This window comes from Lactuca virosa, chromosome 4 (assembly GCF_052849685.1).
Source record: "Lactuca virosa cultivar CGN04683 chromosome 4, Lactuca_virosa_CGN04683_v6, whole genome shotgun sequence".
Lineage (NCBI taxonomy): Eukaryota > Viridiplantae > Streptophyta > Magnoliopsida > Asterales > Asteraceae > Lactuca > Lactuca virosa.
The window spans coordinates 44951311-44978139 of NC_136429.1; the positions used below are offsets into that span (position 1 = coordinate 44951311).

A 26829-nucleotide genomic window follows, 5' to 3' on the forward strand; every position below is an offset into this window, starting at 1 on the left:
TATGTAATATCAGTTCTATCTTAAATTATGTAAGAAGCAAGTCATGAGTGTGGAACGAATAAACTTTATAAAATGTAAAATTTAATGCATTATAAAAAATAATAGTAATATCACAATATATTAAACTTTGTAAATTTAATGTATTATAGAAAAAATGATAGATTTCAATATACAATCAGAATATTTATATGATAGTTCTTTGAATTATTGTATAGCTTATTGAACCACTAGAGTTTAATTTATTGTGGATATTGTATAATATTAAATTTTTACTTGAATTTTTAAATTCATAAATCTTCGTAAACATTAACAACAAAAATAAATAGATTCACTTAACCCTTTTAATTTAGTTGATTTATTGACTTATGAAAAAGTCAAATCACCCTTCTTCCAATCTTCCATGCATCTACCAGCAAGTGAACAAAATCAGCCCATCTCCCTATGATTCTTCTGTTGATCAAACAAGGACAGCTTTACCACGCGGTCTCTATATACTCAACCCTATAAATCTCTGATACGTTCTTTTCTTTTCGATTCATCTCACATTCTCACCAACTTTCAACCGGATTACATAAATTTAATAAAATAATCTCTCAAATGGATTCTCGACATAATTCCAGCAATCTTCTTCTTGCTCTTTCTCTCTGTTACAAACAACACACCCTGCAACGCACAGTTATCTCCTACCTTCTACGACGCTACATGTCCCACTGCACTCCGCACAATTCGAACCACCATCAGAACAGCCATCTCTCGTGAACGTCGCATGGCAGCTTCCCTCCTTCGCCTCCATTTCCACGACTGCTTCGTTCAAGGTTGTGACGCATCAATCTTGTTGGAGGATGGGCCTTCGATAGTAGGAGAAAGGAATGCGTTGCCTAATAAGGGTTCTGTAAGAGGCTACGAAGTGATAGACGCTGCAAAATCTGAGGTGGAGAAACTATGTCCCGGAGTTGTATCTTGCGCAGACATACTGACGGTGGCCGCCCGTGATGCATCAGAAATGGTTGGTGGTCCGTCGTGGTCGGTGAAGCTCGGAAGAAGAGATTATTCCACCACCGCTAGCTTTGTTCTAGCGGAGACCAGTCTTCCTAGCTTTAAAGCTCCTCTTGATTCACTTATTTCCACCTTTAAAGATAACGGACTTAGCGCCAGGGACATGGTTGCTTTATCAGGAGCTCATACAATTGGACAAGCTCAATGCTTCTTGTTTCGTGACAGAATATACAGCAATGGATCAGATATTGATGCCGGATTTGCTAGCACACGTAGACGTGGTTGCCCTCACTGGTAGAGAAAGCATTTAATAATGCGGTGGAAATGATTAAATAGGGCGGTTATTGAACCGCATCAAAAGATATAGCATCAAAAAACAACCCCATTTAATGATGCGGTTATAAAACCGCACCAAAAAATGATGAAACCGCTCCAAAAAACAAAAGGTTATACCAGTTAATTCGCACCATAAAAAACAAACCGCATCTTTAAACTATTAAATGAAACAGCCAATAAATGCAATATTATGCTTTTGAGTTAAATGTATCAATTTAATGCAACTTAATGCTATATTTCCAAAATATTGACTTCTTTAAGAAATCATCAGGTTTAACAAGTTCATACCCCTCAAACAAAACTTTCACATTCTGATTCTATTTACTAATATACGGTCACCAAAATAACATAAAATATCCATTAAAAAATTTACAATTGAACAGTAGAAGTAAAATACATTGTACTTCTAGATTTTCTAAGACTCGACAATACTATGCATGAAAGCCATTCTCTACCAGCTCCCTCGACTTAATCGGTCCAACCGCCGAAATTGTCAACAAATCTGGATAGATATGGCAGGATTGGGTCGTTGTGATCATCTTTCCAAATAGAGGGCTTAAAGTAGCTAAAACTCATTATAAAAGGTCAAAAGAAAACATTTTAAATTCAATTAATTCTTTGGTATGAAAACACAAGCATACCCAACCAAAATGAGATACAATAAAGAAAAGAAAGTCATGCCTTAACTTGATATTGATTTCAAGTTCAATCTGCAGACTTTTTCCTGTAATGAGTATGCAGATTTAATTGTTAGAAAAAAAAGTGTTTAAAAACATACAAAGTACATAGTTTTTGAATAACAGAGAACTTGAGAACGTTATGTTATTAGAAACATCCAATAGTTGGATACAAAGCTTCTAAATCTTTTAGGGTGAAAACATCAGGACAGTATCTTAAGCTTTCCACTTCTATTGAACAAATAGTTGAGTTATGCTCAGGCACTATGATTATGCAGATAGTATACACACCTTTAAAAAAAGAGACTTTAACATAAAAAAAATTTGTTTAAGTTATATACAAAAGAGTAAAATCTCACCGCAATGTGATTTATAGAATTACCCTTTCATTGAGCTTCAGTTGGTATTTGTAGAAACTAATCCAAAAGTCAAAATTAGATAATAAAAAAAAATAACAAAGCTTCATAAACGGAAAAGGTCAAGGTATGTAGTACAAACATGAGAAAAATTAAATTTTAGAAGCTACTTAACCAATCAACAAAAAACCCTACCTGTGTTGTGTCGATTCTTGGTGTTCCCTATCTCGATGACCACTCCAAACCATGAATTTCTTCAAAAATAAAAACAAAATTGAAATTAATACAAAAAAGATGGAAGTGACGAATAGTGAAAAAAAAGTTAAAGCCGATACTAAAAAGACGTTCAAGCATTGATGAGGTGAAGATGCATAAGATGAAAGGATTGGGGTAACGTCACACCCCCAAACCAGACGGCGGAAACGTCCGGGGGTGGAGGACTTCATTTGTAGTATCACAACACATGTATAATAGTAATCAAAGTACAAACAACCATTTTATTTAAAAAGTATAAATATTTACATGAGTTTCACTAATGTATACAGTAACTAAAAAGTTTGTACAAAAGAAGAAGACAAGACATAAACAACTCCATCTTCTCAAAAGCTCGGGGTGTACCTGTCTACTGGTTCCCTGAGAATACAAGTAATTTGAAAATAGAGTATCAACATAAAGTTGAGTGAGTGCATAAGTATTTATGTTTTGAAAGAATGTTTTCTGTTTTCTTGAATATGTAAACTGTTTCCAGAAAATCCTATATTTTCTGTTGTATGTGAAAAGTAGTTTTAGTTACATTAAACTGTTCTATTTGTAAATCAATGTTATGTATTTGTAATCCTTTTGTAAACGAGTATCTGAGAGTATATCTGAATTCATCAACTGTTATTGTAAACTGTAATGTAATACTGTAAACTGTATCTTGTAAACTAGTACTTTGGAATAGTACATAAGCTTAGTTAATTATACACTAACGTATTGTTAATATCTTTTAATGAGTTATTATAACCATACTGACTAGATGGCCTGACCCAGCGCTATGAGTGCACTGAAAACATGTTGATAACAATTTGTCACTCACAGGCGTGTATGTCTGACTGTAGCTAGCAGTCCGAGTGCGGGGTTGTCAATCCCAATATAGATCTATACACACATTGTTTCGATCCCCGGCTGGAGATTCTGGTTATAATGTCAGGACTTTACTATATTGTTTAAAATGAATTAAACAACCTGTACTACTTGACTCATAAAAGCATATAAACGTTACATGTATATTAGTTATGAAAACCCAATTATTCTGAAGTAAATGATTGATAGTATGCTCTTGAATTAGTACTTTTAACATGTATCTGAAAGAATGTATATCCTTGAATAGTTTTGAATCAATCTTTGTTCTTGTAAAATAATGAAATCTAGTATACTTGAATCGTGAATTAATGTTCTTTGAATCATAAATTATACCTATTATAATTTATATGTACTTTCTGATTTGATAAGGAGTATTCATGAATGTAACCATTTGCTCAGCATGTTACAAAGGGTAATTGAAACTAAATGAATAAACTTTTATACTTGTATACATATACAATTATATAAGTAAAATTTAAATGACACTCGGACAAACAACTTATACTTGTAATCCCACATCCAAACAAGGAAAAGGAATTAAAGTGAGTTATTAGTCCTAAATCTTTTAAATTCTATTTATATAAATATATGCAAACTAGTATGATTTTTGAGGAAAAATATAAGTTTATAAAACATTTAAAAGAAGTTTGATATTTTGAAATTCATTTTGGTGACTTGATGTCTTTTTGAAACAATCATTGAAAACCATTTGATTTAATGATAACTGAAATTCATTTTGATAAAATGTTTGAAATCACTTGTTTATAACACAAAAACTTTGTGTTAGACTTGTATTTCCCCCCTTAAAACAGTAAAAACTATGAAAATGCGAGGGTATGAACTCACCTGCAGTGAGTTACTCAAACGTAAGATTGGTGAAGGATGTTAAGTGCCAAGTGAAGACTTGAGCACAACGGATCCTTATAAGCATATATTGGTACATATATGTATATAATTAGTCTTTATACAACTAATAATGAAAGGAAAACACCCTAGGGTCTAGAAAACACTTAGACTCAAGTGTTAGAAGTATCAAAAGTCGTCTGAAATGGGTGTACGACCGTACAGGAGCGTGTGCGGCCACCTGGTGTGCTGCCCATTGGGTGTGCGGCTAGGTGTGTGCGGCCAAGTGTATGTGCGGCCGCACACTCCCTATGAAGTGTGTCAAAAACTTGTTTCCAAGCCTTAGGAATGTTCTAGGGAAGGTGTTTTGACCATTACTTAGTCGGATGGGGAGTTTGTTGCTATTTTAGGCCTTTAAAAAGGTGTGTGTGCGGTTACACTTGGTGTGTGCGGCCGTACACATGGTGTGTGCTGCCGTACACACTTGAAGATCATACGAAATGGTGTTTTTCATGTATAACTTCAAGGGTCCTTAGCTTATATCAAGCTATTTCAAGTGTATACCCGATTTAGAGGCTTAAAAGTGTAGTTAAAGTCCAAAAAGGTAGTGTGTGTTCTTGGTGTTTTTGAAGATTTAACACCAATTAGGCGTTCTCATGGATCAAATCAAAGGGAATGGCTAATTAAGGTCTTGTATTAACGATTCAAGGAAGCAATACTTACTTGATTTGAAGATTTGAAGAGAAAATATGGATGATACTTGAGAGAAAGCGAGTTCTAGTCTAGAAGAGTGAAAGGATTGAATGAAGGCCATGTCTACTTTTATGGTCGTGAGTGTGCTGCCAGAAGAGGGGTGTGCGGCCGCACACCCAAGTGTACGGCCGTACACTCCTTATGTTGGAGTGTTAGGCCTTATTTTGTGTCGGGTGAACTCGCGGAACCCAAATCTAAACTCTAACATGAAGATACTAGGTTTAGAACACTCAGTTTGACTCAATATAATGCTAAAAGGTAGCAGAAACGAGTCTAACTTTAATTGATTTGAATAACAGTACAAGACAAAAATTTCGGGTTGTCACATTATCCCCCCGTTAGAGAGAATTTCGTCCCGAAATTAGAGTTTAAGCAATTAAACTATTACAAATAACTAAGCAAAAAGATGAGGATATTTCAATTTCATTTGATCCTCACGCTCCCGAATTCAGGTCCTCGCTTGGCATTCCAGCGAACCTTCACTATAGGAATACGGCTTTGCTTTGTTTGCTTGACCTCTCATTCCATGATCTCTACAGGTTCTTCCACGAAGTTGAGGCTCTCGTCGATCTCGATCTCGTCGATCTCGATCTCGTCGAGTGGAATAACAAGAGTCTCGTCGGATAGACACTTTTTCAAGTTTGAGATGTGGAAAATAGGATGTATGTTACTTAGTTCTTGAGGTAATCGGAGTTTGTAAGCTACGGGACCAATTCTAGCAAGAATCTCGAATGGTACTATATACCTTGGATTCAACTTGTCACGCTTTCCAAAGCGTATCATGCCCTTCCAAGGTGAGACCTTTAACATGACGCGGTCACCAACCTGGAATTCCAAAGGTTTTCTTCTTTTGTCAGCGTAGCTTTTCTGTCTATCTCTAGAAGCTTTAAGTCGCTCCCGGATTTGCACGATTTTCTCTGTGGTTTCGTGAATGATTTCCGGACCAGTGAGAGTACTGTCAGGAACTTGGCTTCTAGCTAGCTGCGTATCACCCACTTCAGCCCAGCACAGCGGTGATCTGCACTTGCGGCCATAGAGAGCTTCGAAAGGAGCAGCCTTTATGCTAGTGTGATAACTATTGTTGTAAGAGAATTCGACAAGGGGTAAATGAGCATCCTATGCCTTACCAAAGTCTATCACGCAAGCTCGCAACATATCTTCTAAAGTTTGAATCGTCCTCTCACTTTGTCCGTCAGTTTGTGGATGGTAGGTTGTACTCATGTCCAACCTAGTTCCCAAAGATTTTTGTAAAGACTGCCAGAAACGAGAAGTGAATCTACTATCTCGATCAGAAATAATAGATATTGGCACACCATGCAGTCTAACGATTTCCTTAAGGTAAGTTCTTGTTAGCTTCTCCATCTTGTCTGTTTCTTTGATTGGTAAGAAGTGTGCAGATTTGGTTAATCTATCAACGATTACCCAAATAGTATCATAACCACCCGATGTCTTGGGTAACTTGGTTATGAAATCCATAGTAATCCGCTCCCACTTCCATTCAGGTATTTCAGGTTGTTGCAATAAACCTGAAGGTTTCTGGTATTCTACCTTTACTTTGGCACAAGTAAGACACTTGCCCACAAAGGTAGCAATTTCAGCCTTCATGTTTGGCCACCAGTATAGTTTCTTGAGGTCCAGATACATCTTGTCTGAACCTGGATGAATGGAGTATTTGGTTTTGTGGGCTTCATTCATGACTACGTCTTTGTAACCACCAAACTTAGGTGTCCAGATCTGATTCATAAAACAATAGACTCCATCATCCCTGACTTTGAAATTCTTATCCATTCCTCTCAAAACTTCACCTGCCACGTTTTCAGGTTTTAAGGCCTCAAGTTGAGCCTCTCTGATCTGTGTGGACAGATGTGAATGGATTGTCATGGTCAACGACTTTACTCGGCGTCTCGAGTATTCTTTTCTGCTAAGGGCGTCAGCTACTACATTAGCTTTACTAGGGTGATAAATAATCTGACAATCGTAGTCGTTCAGTAGCTCTACCCATCATCGTTGTCTCATGTTCAGCTCTTTCTGATTGAAGATATGCTGACTTTTATGGTCCATGAATACTGTGCATTTCGTGCCATACAAGTAATGTCTCCAGATCTTCAGAGCAAATACTACTGCTCCTAGTTCAAGGTCATGTGTTGAATAATTGACTTCATGTGTCTTTAGCTGTCTTGAGGCATAAGATATCACCTTTCCTCTTTGCATAAGAACACATCCAAGCCCTTGATTAGAAGCATCGCAGTACACTACGAAATTCTCTGTCCCTTCAGGAAGAGATAGGATTGGTGCACTACACAAGGCTCGCTTCAGCGTTTGGAACGTTGTTTCTTGCTTTTCTCCCCAGCTAAAATTTACTCCCTTTTGCGTCAGGGTGGTAAGAGGTTTAGCTATTCGAGAGAAATTCTGGATAAACCTGCGATAATAGCCAGCAAGACCTAAGAATTGACGAATTTCTGTAGGTGTTTTGGGTGCTGACCAGTTTTCAATTGCCTTAATTTTGGAAGGGTCAACGTGTATTCCATCAGAACTGACCACGTGACCTAGGAATTCAACCTTCCTGATCCAAAATTCACATTTTGAAAACTTCGCATAGAGTTTCTCTGTTCTAAGAGTTTGCAAAACTTGACGAAGGTGTTGGCCATGATCCTCTTCGTTTCTTGAGTAGATAAGAATATCGTCAATGAAGACTATGACGAATTTTTCCAAGAAAGGACGACACACTCTGTTCATTAAATCCATGAACACAGCAGGTGCATTCGTCAATCCGAATGGCATCACTACGAACTCATAATGACCATAACGAGTTCTGAACGCGGTTTTGTTAATGTCATTCTCCAAAATTCATAACTGGTGATACCCAGATCTTAAGTCTATTTTGGAGAAGTAGCTCGCTCCTTGAAGTTGGTCGAACAAATCGTCAACGCGAGGCAGAGGATATCGATTCTTAATAGTAAGTTTATTCAGCTCGCGGTAATCAATGCACATGCGGAAAGATCCATCCTTCTTCTTCACGAACAAAACCGGTGCTCCCCAGGGTGAGAAGCTTGGTCTTATAAAACCTTTGCTAAGGAGTTCGTTAAGCTGGCTGGATAATTCCTGCAATTCAGAAGGTGCAAGACGGTAGGGAGATTTGGCTACAGGGGTAGCCCCTGGAATTAAGTCGATTCGGAATTCTACTTGTCGTTCGGGAGGCACTCCTGGAAGATCATCAGGAAATATGTCGGGAAAGTTGCAGACTACAGGAATGTTTGCTATGTCTTTTACTTCTTGCTTTTTGTCTACCACGCGAGCTAAGAAAGCACAGTACTCTTTGCGAAGGTACTTCTGTGCCTTGATGCAAGAAATGATCTGGAGGTTCGTTTCGGGTTTGTCGCAGTAAATAATAAGGGTTTCGTTAGTTGGCAAGTTTAGACGAACGACTCTTTCATGGCATAGGATGTCAGCATGGTTAGGACACAACCAATCCATACCTATTATGACGTCAAAACTTTTGATAGAGACCGGCATAAGGTCTATTGGGAACGAAAAGTTATTCAAGGTAAGAGTACATCCTATGTATATATCATTGGTGGATTCAGATTTCCCGTTAGCCATTTCGACTGTGAATGTTTCTTTTAATGGTTGGGAGTTTTGATTTAGCAAGTGTTTGAAATTATGGCTCACAAATCTCTTCTCAGCACCACAATCAAATAAAATGCATGCATAAGTGTTGTTGAGAAGGAACGTACCCGTGACTATGGCAGGGTTTGCCACCGCTTCTTCATGACCCAAGGCTAAAATTCTCCCAACTCCACCGACATTTCCATCTTTAGGACAGTCTTTCTTGAAATGCCCCACTTCACCACACTGGTAGCATGCTTGACCTACTCCAGCAGCAGGTACTTGGTTAAGTGGTTGGGGTGGTGTTCTACAGAATCGGGCAGCGTGCCCTTTTCTGTTGCAGTTACGACACTGCATTTCTCGACAATTTCCATTATGGTGAAAATTGCACTTGGGGAGATTACCAGCATAAGGCTTGGCTGGTACTGGGTTAATAGGAACAGCAGCAGGTACAGTAGCAACATTGACTGTAACTAGCTGTTGCTTCTTTGAGGAATCCTGTGGGAACTTGCCCTTCCTCTTGTTCCTACCCTTCTACTTGTTGTTGTTGTTGTTTCCATTTGGTTGTTCTGGTGCAGCAACCACTGAGTTTTGACGGGTTCCGTGGTCGATAAGAGATTGTGCCAGTTCCTTGGCACTGTCAAAAGTAACAGGCCTCGAAGCTAAGACACTTGACTGAATTTGGGGCGACAGTCCCCAAATATATCTCTCAATCTTCTTGCTCTCCAGAGCAACCATATCCGGGAAAAGAATTGCTAGATCACAGAATCTACTAGTATAGGTTGATATGTCAGAATCAACCATTGTAAGACCCCAGAGCTCCTTCTCGAGTTTCTGAACTTCTCCTAGCGGACAGTATTCCCGCATAAGCATGGCTTTGAAGTTCTCCCAGCTTATCAAGTTAGCCACTACAAGAGTAAGTGACTTAACATGGCCATTCCACCACGTTAATGCTCTATCTGAAAAAGTACAAGCAGCGAATTTGACCTTGCTGCTCTCAAGACAGGAGCAAATTTCGAAAATTGCTTCTGTCTTTTCTATCCACTGTCTTAATGCCATAACTCCTCCAGTTCCATTAAAGGTCCTGGGTTTGGCATTGGAAAAATCTTTATAAGTGCACTCTCGCAAGTGCCCATGACTCTCGCCATGGTTAGAAGGATTTGCACCAGCTCCCGACCCACTAGCACCAGAAGTATTAATATGAGACATGGCAGCAGCTATAGCTGCCGTGACCGCCGCTTGCAACATAGCGGGGTCAAACTGAGGAGGTGGTGGCGGAGGTGGCACTGGTGCTTCATTAACAGTGTTATGTCTTGGATTTCTACGAGGAGGCATCTTTTTCTATAAAACTCAAAAGATAATAGAATGGTAAGATATCAAGAGTGAATATAAATTTTGATATCTCTGAACTAAAACATATAGTTCAACATGAATCCCGTAATGAATTGGAAATAGAAGTCTACGATAAGTATAACTTATAACAGAATGATATGAATTTGAATGGTTATTTTTCAAATATCATGAAATTGCATGTCGATTAAATTGGCATATTGAATACATAAAGTTCTTGAAAAACTTGACCTTAAACAGGTCTACAATACACCAAATTCTAGGAAAACATCGACATCATACAGACCAACCGAAAATTAAAATTTTCTTGGTCTTACTGAAAAACATGAAAAATAACGCTAGAACTTATCCGTAGACTTAACTACAACCAAAAGAGTGAATAGGAAACAAGTAGAGCATCTCCTACTGGCGATGGGTATAACTTGGACGAAACCTCAACTCAGCCAGTTGGCGCTCCATAGCAAGTAGATGTCTTTCATACACCGTCAAACGTGCTCGGAGTTCTATGACTTCAGCTCGAGTTTCAGCTAATTCTTGCAGTAGAGACTCATTGTCCCTTGTAGTTCTCTCACGAGCATATTCAAGACGACGAATGCAAACTGTATTAACTCTCGCATTGGCATCAACTTCCCTGATTCGGTTGATGGATGTCCTACCCTGAATTTCATTTCGAGCAACCCTACGGACTAGAATTGGCAGGACTCTGTTTGCTGAGCCTCCTTCGCTCAGGTTGTAGAAGCTTCTGTCTCCGTTGTATGGCATGGGTTGACCCTGCTCTTGACTCCATGTTTCCAAGCTTTCTACCCACAGAGGCGTTGGGCCTTGGAAAGCCGGACGAGGGTTAGGATTTTAGGCTATTGGTGGAGGATTATATGCTTCTGATTCGGAATCATTTTCTTCAGGAAAATTTTCTGCAAAATCATCATCTAAGGGAATTTCGTGATTTTCTTCTGGCTCTGCATCTTGTTCTTGACCGGGAAAGTACGGGTCTCCGGGTAAGTGAAATTCAGCCATTGTTATCTAAGCGAGAATAGGGATAAGAGATATAGAATATAGTTAGTAATGATTGATTAAGGGTATAAGTTTCTACGAGAGAGACCTACACTTAATAAATAATGTATTCTGTATGACTTGTTCTAGGTATTACTATAACTATAAAGTGTATACTAATTATATATAACTTAAGTATAACCGACCTTCGATTAAATGACCCGGCTCTAAATCCACAACCAAACAAGGAACAGGAAATGAAGCTAAATCACATACTCTAAGTCTATATCACTTTAATTATATATAATTGTAATATACCCTTAATATTTATAGTTCTACCCTTAATTGTTTTATTGTTTTCATCTGTTTATTTTTAGTATATAGTGCCTAAAATACCCCTATAGTATTTTAATCTTTATGTTCTGTTCTAGAGTTCTTCTGAATATGTATGGTTGGTAAGTTTTAGACATGCTACAACACCACTATCACTCCCAAACACATGTTGGTCATATCTCAAATCAATATAGTTGATCAAGCTATATTAATCCCAGATATGATTACATAACTACCCAGGTTTGACTGTAATGTTCAACATCCAAATACTTTTAACTTATTATGATTGTGATACTGTACTTGAGTGTTAGTATACTACTTGTAAAAATACTTAAATTTTTTTTTTAAAAAAGTATACTTATAGTCAGAGCTCTCAGCCCCAAATGTATTTATAGTCTGTATATCTTTTATGGATTAATATACTGAGTTCACTATAAACAATGCTCTGATACCAATCTGTCACACCCCCAAACCAGACGGCGGAAACGTCCGGGGGTGGAGGACTTCATTTGTAGTATCACAACACATGCATTATAGTAATCAGAGTACAAACAACCACTGTATTTAAAAAGTATAAATATTTACATGTGTTTCAACATTGTATTCTGAAACTAAATAGTTATACAAAAAGAAGAAGACAAGACATAAATAGCTCCATCTTCTCAAAAGCTTGGGGTATACCTGTCTACTGGTTCCCTGAGAATACAAGTAATTTGAAAAGAGAGTATCAACATAAAGTTGAGTGAGTGCATAAGTATTTATGTTTGAAAGAATGTTTTCTTTTTCTTGAATATGTAAACTGTTTCCAGAAAATCTTATATTTTCAGCTGTATATGAAAAGTAGTTTTAGTTACATAAAACTGTTCTAATTGTAAACCAATGTTTTGTGTTTGTAATCTTTTTGTAAACTTGTATATGAGAGTATGTCTGATTTCATCAACTGTTATTGTAAACTGTATCTTGTAAGCTAGTACTTTGAAAATGTACTTAAGTTTAGTTAATTATACAATAACGTATTGATAATATCTTTTAATGAGTTATTATAACCATATTGATTAGATAACCTGACCCAACGCTATGAGTGCGCTGAAAACATGTTGATAACAATTTGTCACTCACAGGCGTGTATGCCTGACTGTAGCTAGCAGTCCGAGTGCGGGGTTGTCAATCCCAATATAGATCTATACACACATTGTTTCGATCCCCTGCTGGAGATTCTGGTTATAATGTCAGGACTTTAACTATGTTGTTTAAAATGAATTAAACAACCTGAACTACTTGTCTCATAAAAGCATATAAATGTTGCATGTATAATAGTTATGAAAACCCAATCATTCTGAAATAAATGATTGATAGTATGTTCTTGAATTAGTATTCTTAACATGTATCTGAAAAATGTATACACTTGAATAGTTTTGATTCAAATCTTTGTTATTGTAAAACAATGTATTCTAGTATACTTGAATCGTGAATTAATGTTTTGTGAATCATAAATTATACCTATTATAATTTATATGTACTTTCTGATTTGAAAACGAGTATTCATGAATGTAACCCCTTACTCAACATGTTACAAAGGGTAATTGAACTTAATGAATTAACTTTTATACTTGTATACATATACAAATATATATATATATATATATATATATACATATATATATATATATATATATATATATATATATATATATATATATATATATATATATATATATATATATAAGTAAAATTTATATAACACTCGGACAAATAATTGATGCTTATAATCCCACATCCAAACAAGGAAAAGGAACCAAAGTGAGTTATCAGTCCTAAGCCTTTTAAATCTTATTTATATAAATATATGTATACCAGTATGATTTTTGGGGAAAAATATAAGTTTATAAAACATTTAAAAGAATTTTGATATTTTGAAATCTATTTGGGTGACTTGATGTCATTTTGAAACAATCATTTAAAACTATTTGATTTGATGATAACTGAAATCCATTTTGATAAGATATTTGAAAATCACTTATTTATAACATATAATGATACATATATGGATATAATTAGTGAAGTCTTTAGGGACTAGGAAACACTTTAGGGAAGTCTTGAACACAACGGATCCTATTAAGCATATAATGATACATATATGGATATAATTAGTGTATATAACAACTAATTATGATAGGAAACTACTTTAGGGACTAGGAAACACTTGAATTTAAGTGTTACAATCACATGTGATTGTTCTAAAGGGGTTTACGCCCACACAAGGTGTTCACGGCCATGGTGTTTACAACCAATGATGTTCACGGCCTAAGAAGATCTTGAGTTTACGGCCAAGGGAGATGCTCATGGCCGTAAACTCTTATGTTCTTGGGAAATAGTTGTTTTCAAGGGTGTATGTTATGAGCTTCTTTAGAATAACTAGTATACGGAAAGATACTTACGTTTTGCAGCTTGAATTGGGTATTCACGGTCTAAAGAACTAGTGTGTATTCTTGGTGTTCTTGGAGATCTAAGCAAAAGAGATGATTTCATGGATGAAATCATAGGGTTTCACTAGAATAAGCAAGGTATCAACTAATGAATGGAAGAAACACTTACTTATTTGAAGATCAACGTGTAAATCGTGATGATAGTTGAGAGAGAAATCGAGTTTCTTGGGTTGAAAGTGTGAGAAATGGTGAAAAATGAAGCAATTCTATATATATGTGCGAGGGTTTACGGTCGAGGAGTTTGCGGTCCGAAGTCGCTGGAAATCAAACCCATCAAACAAAACTATTTAAGAATAGGAACAATAACGAATATACTAACAATAAGAAAAATCGAAGCTAGGGTTTTCAAATCTTGTACCGGAACGGAAGTCGTCGGTTGAAGAAGGAGGTCGCCGGTATATATCTATTGTGTTCGTCATCTGCCTTTGGGTGAGAGATGAGATGAGATGTATATAAGAAAGGAATCGTGCGGGTGAATGAAAAAATTGAATGGGAAAGCCATCGTCCGGGAATGAAATGTAAGGAGGGAACTCAACTTTAATGGTGCGATTCTATATAAACGCACCAACAAATGCAATTTAATGCGGTCACATGGAAACCGCTCCATCAAATGTTTTAAATAACGTGGTTTCCTTGTTTATTGATGCCAAAAATATTTTGTTATTTTTTAATGATGCGGTTTTGACCTACCACCGCACTAAAAAAAACTCATCGCACTATTAAATAGCTTTTGTACTAGTGCCTGTAAATGATGGAAACGGCAATCTGGCACCACTAATTTGGTGACACCGAATTCGTTTGATTACAACTACTTCAAGAATCTGATACAAAAGAAGGGACTTCTTGAATCAGATCAGGTGCTTTACAGTGGTGGGTCCACAGACAGCATAGTTTCTGAATATAGCAACAATCCTTCCAAGTTCAAGTCGGATTTTGCAGAAGCGATGATGAAGATGAGTGAGATCAGGCCATTAATGGGTCAAGAAGGAGTGATAAGGAGGATATGTGGTGCTCTTCCCTAAGCTAGCTGGTTCATTTAGTCCCGGGTTCTTGTATTTGTCTCTGAAAATTGTACTTGTAGTCATATCTTCATTCATTTATTCTATTCTTTTAAGTGTAAAGAAACATAAAAGTTTATGGGTATCCTCAACGGGTAAGATTTAATTATTTGTAACCACTTTTAATGCAATATATAGTTATATGATACTTCTCGCGATCCGTTAGTACAACAGGATCTTAAAGGGGCGAGTAAAACTAAACCTGAAAACCGAAAAAAATCGAAACCGAAGCATAAACCAATGGTTGGGATTTGTGTTTTTCAAAAATCGAAAATTTTGGTTTAGGTTCGGTTACGTAAATATAAGAAACTGAGAAAAACCGCACTACACCCGGAGTTTATATATAACACATTTTTTTATATATATTGTATATAAATCAACATAAATAAATTACAAGTATCAACTTGATAGTGTTGGTAAATCGTTGGACATTAATTGCTACTAGAGGTCTTGTCTTTTAATCTTTCTATTCCCTTTTTCCCCATTTTCATTTTTTTATGACAACCACTAGAGTCGTTCCTCATCGCCTATTACATACAACTTTCACCAACTACAACTTTTATGCAGCACATACAACTTTCACCAACTACAACTTTTATGTAGTGTTTTTATAGTGTTTGAGGAGTCCCACATCAATCATTGCATATAACATCAACCCACTTCAGCTTCTATATAATGACTTGCAAGACTTATAACTTAGTTTATGATTGGATTTGGGTTTAAACCCGAAACTGAAAAACTAGAAAACTGAACCCATCCGTTTGGGTGTTGGATTGGGTTTTAAATATTTGGAAACCGATATTATGGGTTTGGGTTCTTTTTTAGGTCGAAACTGACCCAAACCGACCCATGTTCATCCTAAGCAATGTTTACATACTCACACCTTTGAACCCCCACCAACATTCTTGCCAAGTGTAGCAGAAATAATGTTCACTTCTTGTAATGACATGTCGTCTCTCATTTTATGGATTTGAACTTCTTGAGTCTCCACTACAAATGTGTTCTCTTGGACGCTATTTTCATCTTCATCTACTACAATATGCTCCTTGGACTCGGATACATTTTTACCAAAAATCTTTTTTTTTCCTATGATAAATGTGGCATTTTCTCTGTAATTGTTATTGTTTTTTATGAATAATGTGTAGTAAACACGAAAATCGTCATGCATACATATACGCATACTTTACCAAGAGAAATTAATTGAATTAAATCAATCGGCGTTTATGTAAAATCAAATAATTCAGTGAATCTATCAAATAAATTTTACATATTATATCAACAAATCCAGTAAGAGGGACGTTACAAAATCTAAATAGTGCACCCAAATCTTATTCTCCTTTACAATCACATAATCACTTACTTATATTTAAGCTAAGTATAGAACCAATAGATTGCATCAATAGTATCAAAATTGAAATCGTTTAACATCAGATGTAGAAATCAACCTGGTACCAATTCACATGTGTTCCAATGGACATCGATGTTCCAAACCAACACCGGCGTTCCAAATTGGCGGCATCAACATTTCAATTCGCCGTTCCCATCTCCCCGATTCATAACTCACAACGCAATTGATATAAAATTGAAGTTGTTTAGTATCATGATCCAAGTTGCGTTGCAATGATGTTTAGATCGAAAACGTTACACAAACTGGATCACACTATCCAAAACGTCGACCATGACATGTCCAACGATCCATGTGACTATGATCTAAACTTACTACCTCAGTAACAATATCCACACAAGCAACATGAAAAGTTGCAAGACCCCAATCAAAAAATCAAGTCACCTTGCTTCTTTCTAGGGGTGGCAAATCGTGCTATCGTTTCGTGTTTCTGTCTAACACGACACGACAAGACAATGTTTTATGCAACACGAACACGAAACGACACGATGTCGTGCTTTTTTTAACTAACACGAAAACAGACGAATTAAAAAACGACAAACACGAAACGACACGAAAAATATATCATATACTAAAAACTAGTTTATTTAATGAATACTTTATCAAATATAACACGACAAACACGAAAAACACGATAAAAAACTGCTAAATCGTGTCAATTTCGTGTCGAATTTTGAACACGAACACGACACGACACGATATAGTGTTTTTTACAGTTAACACGAACACGAATTCAAATTTCAGTTTCGTCCCAATTTCGTTTCGTGTCGTGAATTTTTGTCGTGTCGTGTCATAAATTGCCACCCCTACTTCTTCCCTTGTCCTTGATCGACAAACAAAATAAAAAAAATGTTAGAGGCTTTAATTTCACTGATAAGGTTAGAGTGTCAACTTAGGATTTCTTATATGATAAATACCAACAACTTAGTTGACCTTTTTGCGTACAAACACTAATAAGTGTGTTTTTAATAAGCATTTCAAACCATTAATTTAAGTAGCCAAACGCATGTAGTTGTTTATACTAATTAATTAATTTACTTTAATATATAAACCATTTGATATATTTGATAAATAAATATTTTTATTTATTTATTTTTATTCTAAAAAATCTAAACAACTCAACGATTTCCCAACTTCATCATTTCATTCACTATGAAACATATGGTTTATACATCAAACACATTACAACTCAAACCTTACTACATAAATCTCTCACTCTCATATGAACAAATGAATCTGTTAATCTAGATCTAACTCTTGAACATGAACAAACCCTAAATTGATGATAAAAGAACGAGAGAAAAAGAACTCTGTAAAAATATCTTGATGTGTATCATACAAACAGTCTCCGGCTACCAGATATATACTCAGGTCACTAACACCATGGATACATCCATAACCCGTATGATAACCCGCGTATAAACCCGACATAACCTGCATACTTTTCACAACACACCCACACAAATATATAAAATACAATACTTACCCTGAATCCTTTAGAAATTAATGTTTAAGTTTGATATTAAACCTTTACTTTTCTCAACATGCCCCCTCAAACTAAACATTAATTTCAGAAAACAATTTTAATTACTTTTAAAAACATTAACCATATTGAGTCTATTCACAATATATTCATGTTGACTACTACCAAGAGACTTGGTCAAAATATCTGCATTTTGTTCTGAAGATAAAATTTTATTAATTTTTAACACTCCATTTTCAATTTTTTCTCTTACAAAATGTAGATCAATTTCAAAGTGTTTTGTTCTTTCATGAAAGACAGGATTCAAAGCAAGTTTAATTGCTGACTCATTATCACAAAAAATATTTACAGGTAATTTTGGTTTTATATTCAAATCAAAAAGCAATTTTAAAATCCATATAACTTCACAGGTTATGCTACCTAGAGCCCTGTATTCAGACTCTATGGAGGAGCGAGAAACAGTACTTTGTTTCTTGCTCTTCCAAGAGACAAGTGACCCTCCTATATACACAAGATAACCTGTTACTGACCTACGACTAAACAAACATTTAGCCCAGTCAGCATCAACAAAACCAACTAAATCAAAAGAATTTGACTTAATTAAATGAATACCCATACCTAAACCTTTTTTCAAATACCTCAATAACCTGAAAGCAATATTAACATGAGACTTGTAGGGCCTGTGCATATACTGACTTAACAGCTGAACAGCATATGAAATATCAGGCCTTGTAATAGTTAGATAAATCAACTTTCCAATAAGCTTTTGATATTCAGTTATATCAACCAAATAATCTGATTTATCCAGATCTGATTCTCTTTTAATAACAAGATTGGATTCTAAAGGAGTTTTAACAGGTTTGCATGCAAGCATACCAAATTCATGAAGTAACTCCATACAATATTTTCTTTGATTAAGACAGATACCATTATCAGTTCTTAAAACTTCAATACCAAGAAAATACTTCAAATCACCAAGATCCTTTATTAAAAACTGTGATTTAAGAAAATTTTTAACATTAAACTCAATTTCATTGTTTCCAGTTAAATTAATATCATCTACATAAACAAGAAGAACCACAAAAGAATCTTGAAAACTTCTAACAAACAAGGAATAATCATTCATACTTTGTTTGAATCCAAAGCTGGAAAGAGAAGAGCACAACTTCTCATTCCATTTTCTAGGGGCCTGCTTAAGTCCATAGAGAGATTTCAATAGTTTACACACTCTAGTATCACCCTTTGAATGATACCCTTCAGGTTGACTCATAAAAACAATTTCAGATAAGTTTCCATACAAAAAAGCATTATTAATATCAAGTTGAAAAAGAGGCCAAGAATTATGAACAGCCAAAGAGAGTACCACTCTAACTGTTACAATTTTGGCCACAGGTGAGAAAGTCTCTTCATAATCTATTCCTTCCCTTTGATTATATCCTTTAGCAACAAGTCTGACTTTATATCTTTCTATATCACCATTAGACTTATATTTAATCTTATATATCCATCGACATCCAATAGCTTTTCTATCTTTGGGAAGATTAGTAATTTCCCAAGTATTATTTCTATAAAGGGCCTCCATTTCCTCATTCATGGCCTTAATCCAATTTGGATCAAGGACTGCCTCACTATAACTCTTTGGTTCAACAGTTTTATTAAGACTTGAAACAAAACAAAAAGTATCATTATCAAGAGCTGAATAGTTAACAGATCTTTCTATACCATATTTATGTTTTCCTTCAATAACATAGTCACTAAATCTAACTGGCATGTGAATACTACGTCCAGATCTAGTTTCCCTAGTTGACAAACTATCAGAAGGACCAGAATTATTTAAAACATTTTCCTCAGTCAAAGTAGAAGAACCTGGAAACATCTCATCAGTGGGAGGCACATATGCCCCACCAGTCCGGTTGCTGACATCAGAGGGACATGTCTCATCCAAGTCATGGTCTACATTAGCACCATCCAACTGATGGTTGCTATCCAGGTTTTCTACCCTAGTGTTATCAAGAATAGAACTAGAATTTAATGACTCGTCATAGGAAAACAAATCATTTGGATTCATAGGAATATTAGATCTATTAGTCAAAGATGAAGATTTAAGCTTGAAAGGGAACACAGACTCATAGAACTTTACATCCCTGGAAACAAAAACAAGATTTGAGTCAAGACTAAGAACTTTGTAACCCTTTTTATCAGAAGAATATCCAAGAAAAATACACTTATCAGCTCTTTCAGAAAATTTGTCTGAATTATTCAATTTAGTGGCAAAACATAAACAACCAAACACTCTAAGTTTATCAAAAACTGGAACACTATTATAAACAAGTTCATAAGGAGAAGCACCGTTCAAAACAGAAGTAGGAGTTCTATTGATTAAAAAAACAGAGGTTAAAACTGCATCTCCCCAATATTTAAGTGGAATAGTAGACTGAAACATAAGGGACCTAGCAACATTTAAAATGTGTCTGTGTTTTCTCTCCACAACCCCATTTTGTTGTGGAGTATGAACACAAGAAGTTTGATGCAAAATTCCTTTTGACTCAATTAAAAATTTCATCCTGTTATTTAAAAATTCAGTCCCATTATCTGACCTAACAGTTTTAATTTTAACACAAAATTGATTAAGAAGGATATTAAAGAAAACAACAATACAATCATAAACTTCATCTTTGGACCTCAACAGATAGACCCAAGTAGCCCTAGTATAATCATCCACAATGGTTAAAAATATCTGAATCCTTCAACAGTTGTCACCCTATAGCGACCCCAAACATCTAGATGAATCAACTCACAAAGTTTAGAAGTAGAGTGTTGACTAACAGGAAAAGGTTCTCTAGTTTGTTTAGCTTTATGACAAACATCACATGGAGGAAGACTTTCATTACCAATTCTAAGTTTGGTTTTTAAAGCACCCAAAGCTTGATCAGAAGGGTGACCAAGCCTATGGTGCCAAGTCAGTTTGGACACACAACAAACAGAAGAGGACTTAGAGAGACTAGAAGATATACCTGAAGGTACACTATTTATGTAATAGAGACCCCCAGACTCTCTACCATTCCCCACCATCACCTTTGACTGTAAACCCTGAATTTTACAACTATGTTCATTAAACACAACTTCACAATTACTATCTTTACAAACCTTATGAACAGACAGTAAATTCACATTGAAATCAGGAACAACAAATACATCAAACAGGGTTAAAGAGTCAGACAAATTCAGATTACCAATTTTCTCAATTTTAGCAGATGTACCATTAGGATGACTAACTACTAAATCTAATTTTGACACATCCAAGGTATCATGAAGAATTGACTCAGAAGCAATCATATGTTGATTAGCTCCTGAGTCAACAATCCATTTATGTGAATTAACAGAAGCATTACATGCTTGAAATAAACAAGTACCTGCCATATTAGCACTGACACATGACTCTTCATTGACATGTCTATCACCAATTAGTTGCAAAAACTTGACATATTGATCCTTAGTGAGTTGATGAAACTCAGAATCCCCATTAGAATCAGGATAATTAGAAGTACTTCCATTTCCAGAAGAAGTAGTAGAAGAATTAGCAGAAAAAATTTTCACAAAATTATTCTGATTACTATTTTCATTTCTTGGTTTAAAGTCCTTGGGATATCCAATCAACTTATAACACTTCTCTATAGTATATCCTTTAATACCACAATTCTTACACTGAACAATTTGACCCTTATTTTTAGCATTAGATCTGTTATTAAATCTGCTATTAAAAGCAGTGGACTGAGTCTTTGTCACAGATTGAGATGACTGAAAAGAAGACAAGGATCCATTCCTTTGAAGGGATTCTTCTCTTGACACAGTAGAGAAAGCAGTTTTCACATTAGGTAAAGGGTCCATAAATAAAATGTGACTTTTGACTTAATTGTAAGAGTCATCTAGACCAGATAAAAACTGCATAAGTTTCATGAGATTAGAATGATCTTTAAGTTTAACAGAAGCATCACAAGTACACTCAGTTAGGCTAGTAAGACCATCAAATTCTTTCCACAAAGAATCAAGCTTATTGAAGTAATCTGATAGAGAAACACCATTTTGTTTAAGAGAATTAATCTGTTGGTGAATGTTAAACACAACTGACCCATCAGATTTATTATAGGTTTCAAAAAGATTTTCCCAAATTTCTTCTGCAACCTCAGAATAAGCTTGACTTTGATAAATGGAATCAGAAATGGAAGACAAGAGCCAAGAACAAACAATAACATTTGCCCTATCCCATTTAGACTGTTTGGAATCATCAACCTTACTTTTCTTAAAAGTTCCATCTACAAAACCAAGTTTATTCCTGGCCTTAAGAGCCCTAGAAATAGAACTTCTCCATAGTCTAAAATTTTCATTTCCAGTTAATTTTGTTGTAATAATTGATGTAACATCATTATCAGATGGATGGATGTAAAGAGGATCATCAAAATTGATTTGATCATCCTTTCCACTTCCACCAGGTGGATCAGTAGAACCACCAGCCATATACAATACACAGAAAGAAAACAAGAACTCACTTTTGTACTGATATTAACTCCAGATGATCACCACGTATGTCGGGGCCCAAGACAACCAGTACCGAAGGAACTAATCAAGTAAAAACGAAACAAGAAAAGTAACTGGTGTACACAAGACACCAGGATCTCCCAGAACAGATATCAAAAAGAGGAAGAAAGGAACAAGAAACTTCTCACAGTGCTGAAGATAACAGAAGAAGGAATCGACTCTCCTTATCCATTCCCTACTAGAGTTTATCGGTGATAAAATCTGACCCCTAGAGAGTTATTTCAAACAAGAAGATTAATCGATTAGGTTTTTTCAATCGATGACGATCCACAGGAGACACAAAAGTCATAGACCACAAGAAGCCCCACAGTAGATACCTGCAATCACACAAACAAGACTCGTAGTACCAGGATCTAGAAATAACGTAACAAAGAACAAGTTCGATTTGATTAGGAACAAAACCAAAAACAGATCGAATGATCAACAGTTTATGACTAAACAATATAAGAGTTCAGAGGAACACTTAGATCTATCAACAACAAACAAATTCAAAACATAAAACGTAAACGAATCAGAAGATACCTGACGATCAAGTGATGAACGAACTCGTTGAGTGTTATAAGAAGAAGAACGAAGCCTATAGCTCTGATACCATCTAAAAATCTAAACAACTCAACGATTTCCCAACTTCATCATTTCATTCACTATGAAACATATGGTTTATACATCAAACACATTACAACTCAAACCTTACTACATAAATCTCTCACTCTCATATGAACAAATGAATCTGTTAATCTAGATCTAACTCTTGAACATGAACAAACCCTAAACTGATGATAAAAGAACGAGAGAAAAAGAACTTTGTAAAAATATCTTGAGGTGTATCAGACAAACAGTCTCCAGCCACCAGATATATACTCAGGTCACTAACACCATGGATACATCCATAACCCGTATGATAACCCGCGTATAAACCCGACATAACCTGCATACTTTTCACTACACACCCACACAAATATATAAAATACAATACTTACCCTGAATCCTTTAAAAATTAATGTTTAAGTTTGATATTAAACCTTTACTTTTCTCAACATTTATTTAGAAGGAAGATGATCGAATTTAGACGGATATAATATAAGATTTGATATATTCACCACACACATTGTGTAGGATACAATAGAAGATTTAATATATTCACCACATATTGAGTAAGATATCTCATTAAGTGATTATACTACACAAATGTATAAAATAAGGTAAAGATAGATACAACAAATTACTATTTTAGTTTATAGGTTATATAATATCTCTAAGATTTGGAATTAGATATATCATTAATAGAACAAAACATGATCAATGTTACCTTGATTTATGACGTTATGTCATTGGTGGATACACCTTTGAGGCATACTAGTTTCTGAAGTGCAAGTACTACCCTTATAGTTGAACTATATGTTGAAGTTTGTTCATCGAGTGTGGTACACTAGCTACTATATACAAATATCGATTAATGTTGACATTTTTCCCTTTAAAAGCAGGTTTTAAAGGTCGCAAGCACTATTTCAATACTATTTAAAATCACAAGTGATTAATAACTTAAATTTGGAAGTCTCCTATAATTGACCCTCAAACTCCTGTCGATAATAGGTGGATCTTCGATTTTTCATTTATAAAATATTTATATTTCTATATTTAGTTGAAACCATTCAAATGCATGAATATAAAATTGTATTGGAAAGAAATTAAAATGTCAAAAAAAACCACGCATTGACATTATTTTTATATCTATCTTCTTTACAACTCCTATAAATTATTATATATATATTAAAGTTGTGGAGGAAAAGAACAGTAAAATTGGCATACTTTGTCCACCTTTGGTCCCTTGACATATCTGGTCCCTCTACTTCTTTAATTAATTTATATCATATCCTTTTGTTTGTCTTCTATTCCCGGGTCGGTACTGTTCGAGGCCGGATCCTTGCTACTCATCGACTTAGTTTAATCCCCCCACTTCTTCTCGATGTTTCCTCCACCGTCTCACCTTACATGTGTCTCATCTTCTCCACCGTTCCTCCAAACCACCGCTACTCCTTCTCAAAGGATTAGGATTAGGGTCAAGGCGAGGAAGCTTTCAAACGTTCAGGGGCTCCTCTCCTCCGCTTCATCTACTTCTCGGCTTCGACTTCCCATCGATCCGTAAGCATCGATTTACGGATTATTGTTCCAGGTATGTAATCGATTTGAACTATCTGTTGATTTAAACTCATTTAGTGAGTGTGTGTATGTTCGTAAAATCAGAATCAGTGATGGGATGGAAGTGAATTCAACATATAGTTGTTTTTTAGATTTTCAATTTTTGGTCTCAGGCTCCACCGTCAATGTCTTTTGGTTAGGGTTGGGTTTCCACCAAAATGCTTCATATTCTGAGAATTTCTTATCCATCTGCACAGTTCAGTCGCCTTCGCTATTCACGATCATCTCATGTAAAGCATGTCTAAAATTGTGTTCAGAGTTTAATTTTAGATTCATGAATTCTTTACAATTACAAATTACATCTTATTTTGATCCAAAGTAGTGATGATGTAAAGGAATTAGGAATGATCTTATTGTTATGGCCTTGATTAAACAGAAGTAGAAGATGATGAGTAAAAGAAAGATGATTGTGGATGAAGATGAGCAGGTTGCATAGGAAGAGGAAAAGGTGGATAGTGATGTTGAGAGGCAAATGCGTAAGAAAAGAAAGATGTACGATTAATTTGACAATCTTTCGTTTACTTATAACTTAACGGTTGCCTTTCTGATTTATATTGCATAAATCTTAACAGAGAGTCGAAGTGGAACAATGTTCTTGATGAAGATGACTGTGAGCTCCTTCAAGATAACAACATCACTAGGAAAATTGGTGAGATTCTGAGTGTGTTTTTCTATGAATGGATGTGTGAGTGTATGCATATCTCTATCTTACTGTGTGTATGAATGGTTTTAGGTGTTTGCATATCTGATTTTTTTTTCTTAAGTGGTAATAGTAAAATTTTTGTTTCTACTTCCGGATGATAATTTTAATAGAGTAATGAAGGAGAGGAGGTTCTACTTACAGTTGGTAATAGATGATTGCAGAAAGTGGTTGCAAAACAAAGACTAGAAATGAAAATTGAAGGGTTTTCATGGAAAATAAAGGTATGTTTTACTATGTATATATTGCCTTTAGCAAATCCTATTTTATGGAAAAGTAAATTGATTCTTACAGGGTGGAGATGTTCCTTTTGTGTAGATGTTTGGGGAATTTACTCTATCAGTTGGCATTGCTGTAATTACTCATCTCTGAGTTTGCATTGGGGCTTATATAAAATTGGAAGAATTGGGTAATAACAGGTAGGAATGGGGTATTGGGCAATATGAACGCATGGAATTGTATTGAATGCTTCTTTATGGCACATGCATGAGGTAATTAACAAATCCCAGAGCCACAAAACAAAACAGATTTTTGTATTTAACTTCAAATTGAATCATCATTTTATTTTTATTTTTTTTATCAAAATAAACATCATTTAAGGTGGCTGCTTTCGGAACTGATAAAGTAGACTATGTGATATAGCTGAAGACATGTTTATAGCTGAAACTTTCAACATAATGCACATCTTTTATTTTATTTTTATATTTTTGTAAAATATGGCTTTGGATCTGAAATTCTTATCTCTATTTCATCTTTTTTGATCTTTCACATTCTTGAACTCCAAATACTAGAGCCAAAGCACATGAAACAAGTTAATGGTGGCGTGTTTAGGAACAAAATAAATACTAGAGCCAAAGCACATGAAACAAGTTAATGGTGGCGTGTTTAGGAACAAAATAATTCTTGAGAGCTAAAAAAATTAAAAGATGTATATATGCAAAACCAGATTGATGTAAATGGAGTTGTGAAAATATTAGTTGTTTCCTAGATAAAAAAAAGGAAATTGAAGAAATTGTTATTTTGTTGCATGTGTTTTAAAGGTGCAAGAGTTGATTTATAAAATATGATATATACAGGTAAGTAGGTGAGCAGAGCTCCTAAGCTACAGAGGTTGGTTACACCAAAGAAGGAGGGCAACAATTGGTGACAAGAACAAGAGGATTACAAAGGCCAAATCAGAGGTTGTAGATTACCAGAAGCTTCTTGCAAATGGGTTCAAGGAGAAAAGGAGAAAGCGAAGTGAGAGTTTGGATAAAAAGAGGTCGGATGGATTATGTTATCAACAAAAGTAAGCCAACTATAACTTCACATTATATTTACATTATACCTGCATGTAAACATCATTGTTTACAAAGGAAAACCATCTAACCCCGCAACGCGGGGGATACATCGCTAGTTATTATAATAAACATGTAGCTTAATAATAAAACGTGCCTAATCTTATTATAATAAACCAATGTAATTTATGTTAAAAAGAAAGATTAAATTCTAAACGAATCTTCATTTTATAAGTTATCGTAATATTTACAACGTTAAC

The 26829-nt window shown here is 35.2% G+C and overlaps 1 protein-coding gene, 1 long non-coding RNA gene and 1 pseudogene across 2 annotated transcripts; 2 read left to right on the forward strand and 1 right to left on the reverse strand.

Moving 5' to 3' along the window:
* The first annotated feature begins 589 nt into the window (after positions 1–589).
* On the forward strand, positions 590–14887 carry LOC145109714 (lignin-forming anionic peroxidase-like; annotated as a pseudogene).
* A 6819-nt stretch (positions 14888–21706) lies between these two features.
* LOC145104376 (uncharacterized) lies at positions 21707–22312 on the reverse strand. The gene has a single exon (XM_079041636.1). It carries the CDS (start codon positions 22310–22312, stop codon positions 21707–21709), a length of 606 nt encoding a protein of 201 aa, XP_078897762.1.
* A 3175-nt stretch (positions 22313–25487) lies between these two features.
* LOC145168970 (uncharacterized) lies at positions 25488–26408 on the forward strand. Its single transcript, XR_013742205.1, has 3 exons — positions 25488–25516; positions 25611–25783; positions 26369–26408. It is a non-coding gene; the product is annotated as an uncharacterized LOC145168970 (long non-coding RNA).
* The last annotated feature ends 421 nt before the right edge of the window (positions 26409–26829 follow it).

Bases quoted from the DNA above. Each gene is read 5' to 3' on its own strand.
- LOC145104376 (XM_079041636.1), bottom strand. From the start codon at position 22,312: ATGGCTGGTGGTTCTACTGATCCACCTGGTGGAAGTGGAAAGGATGAT.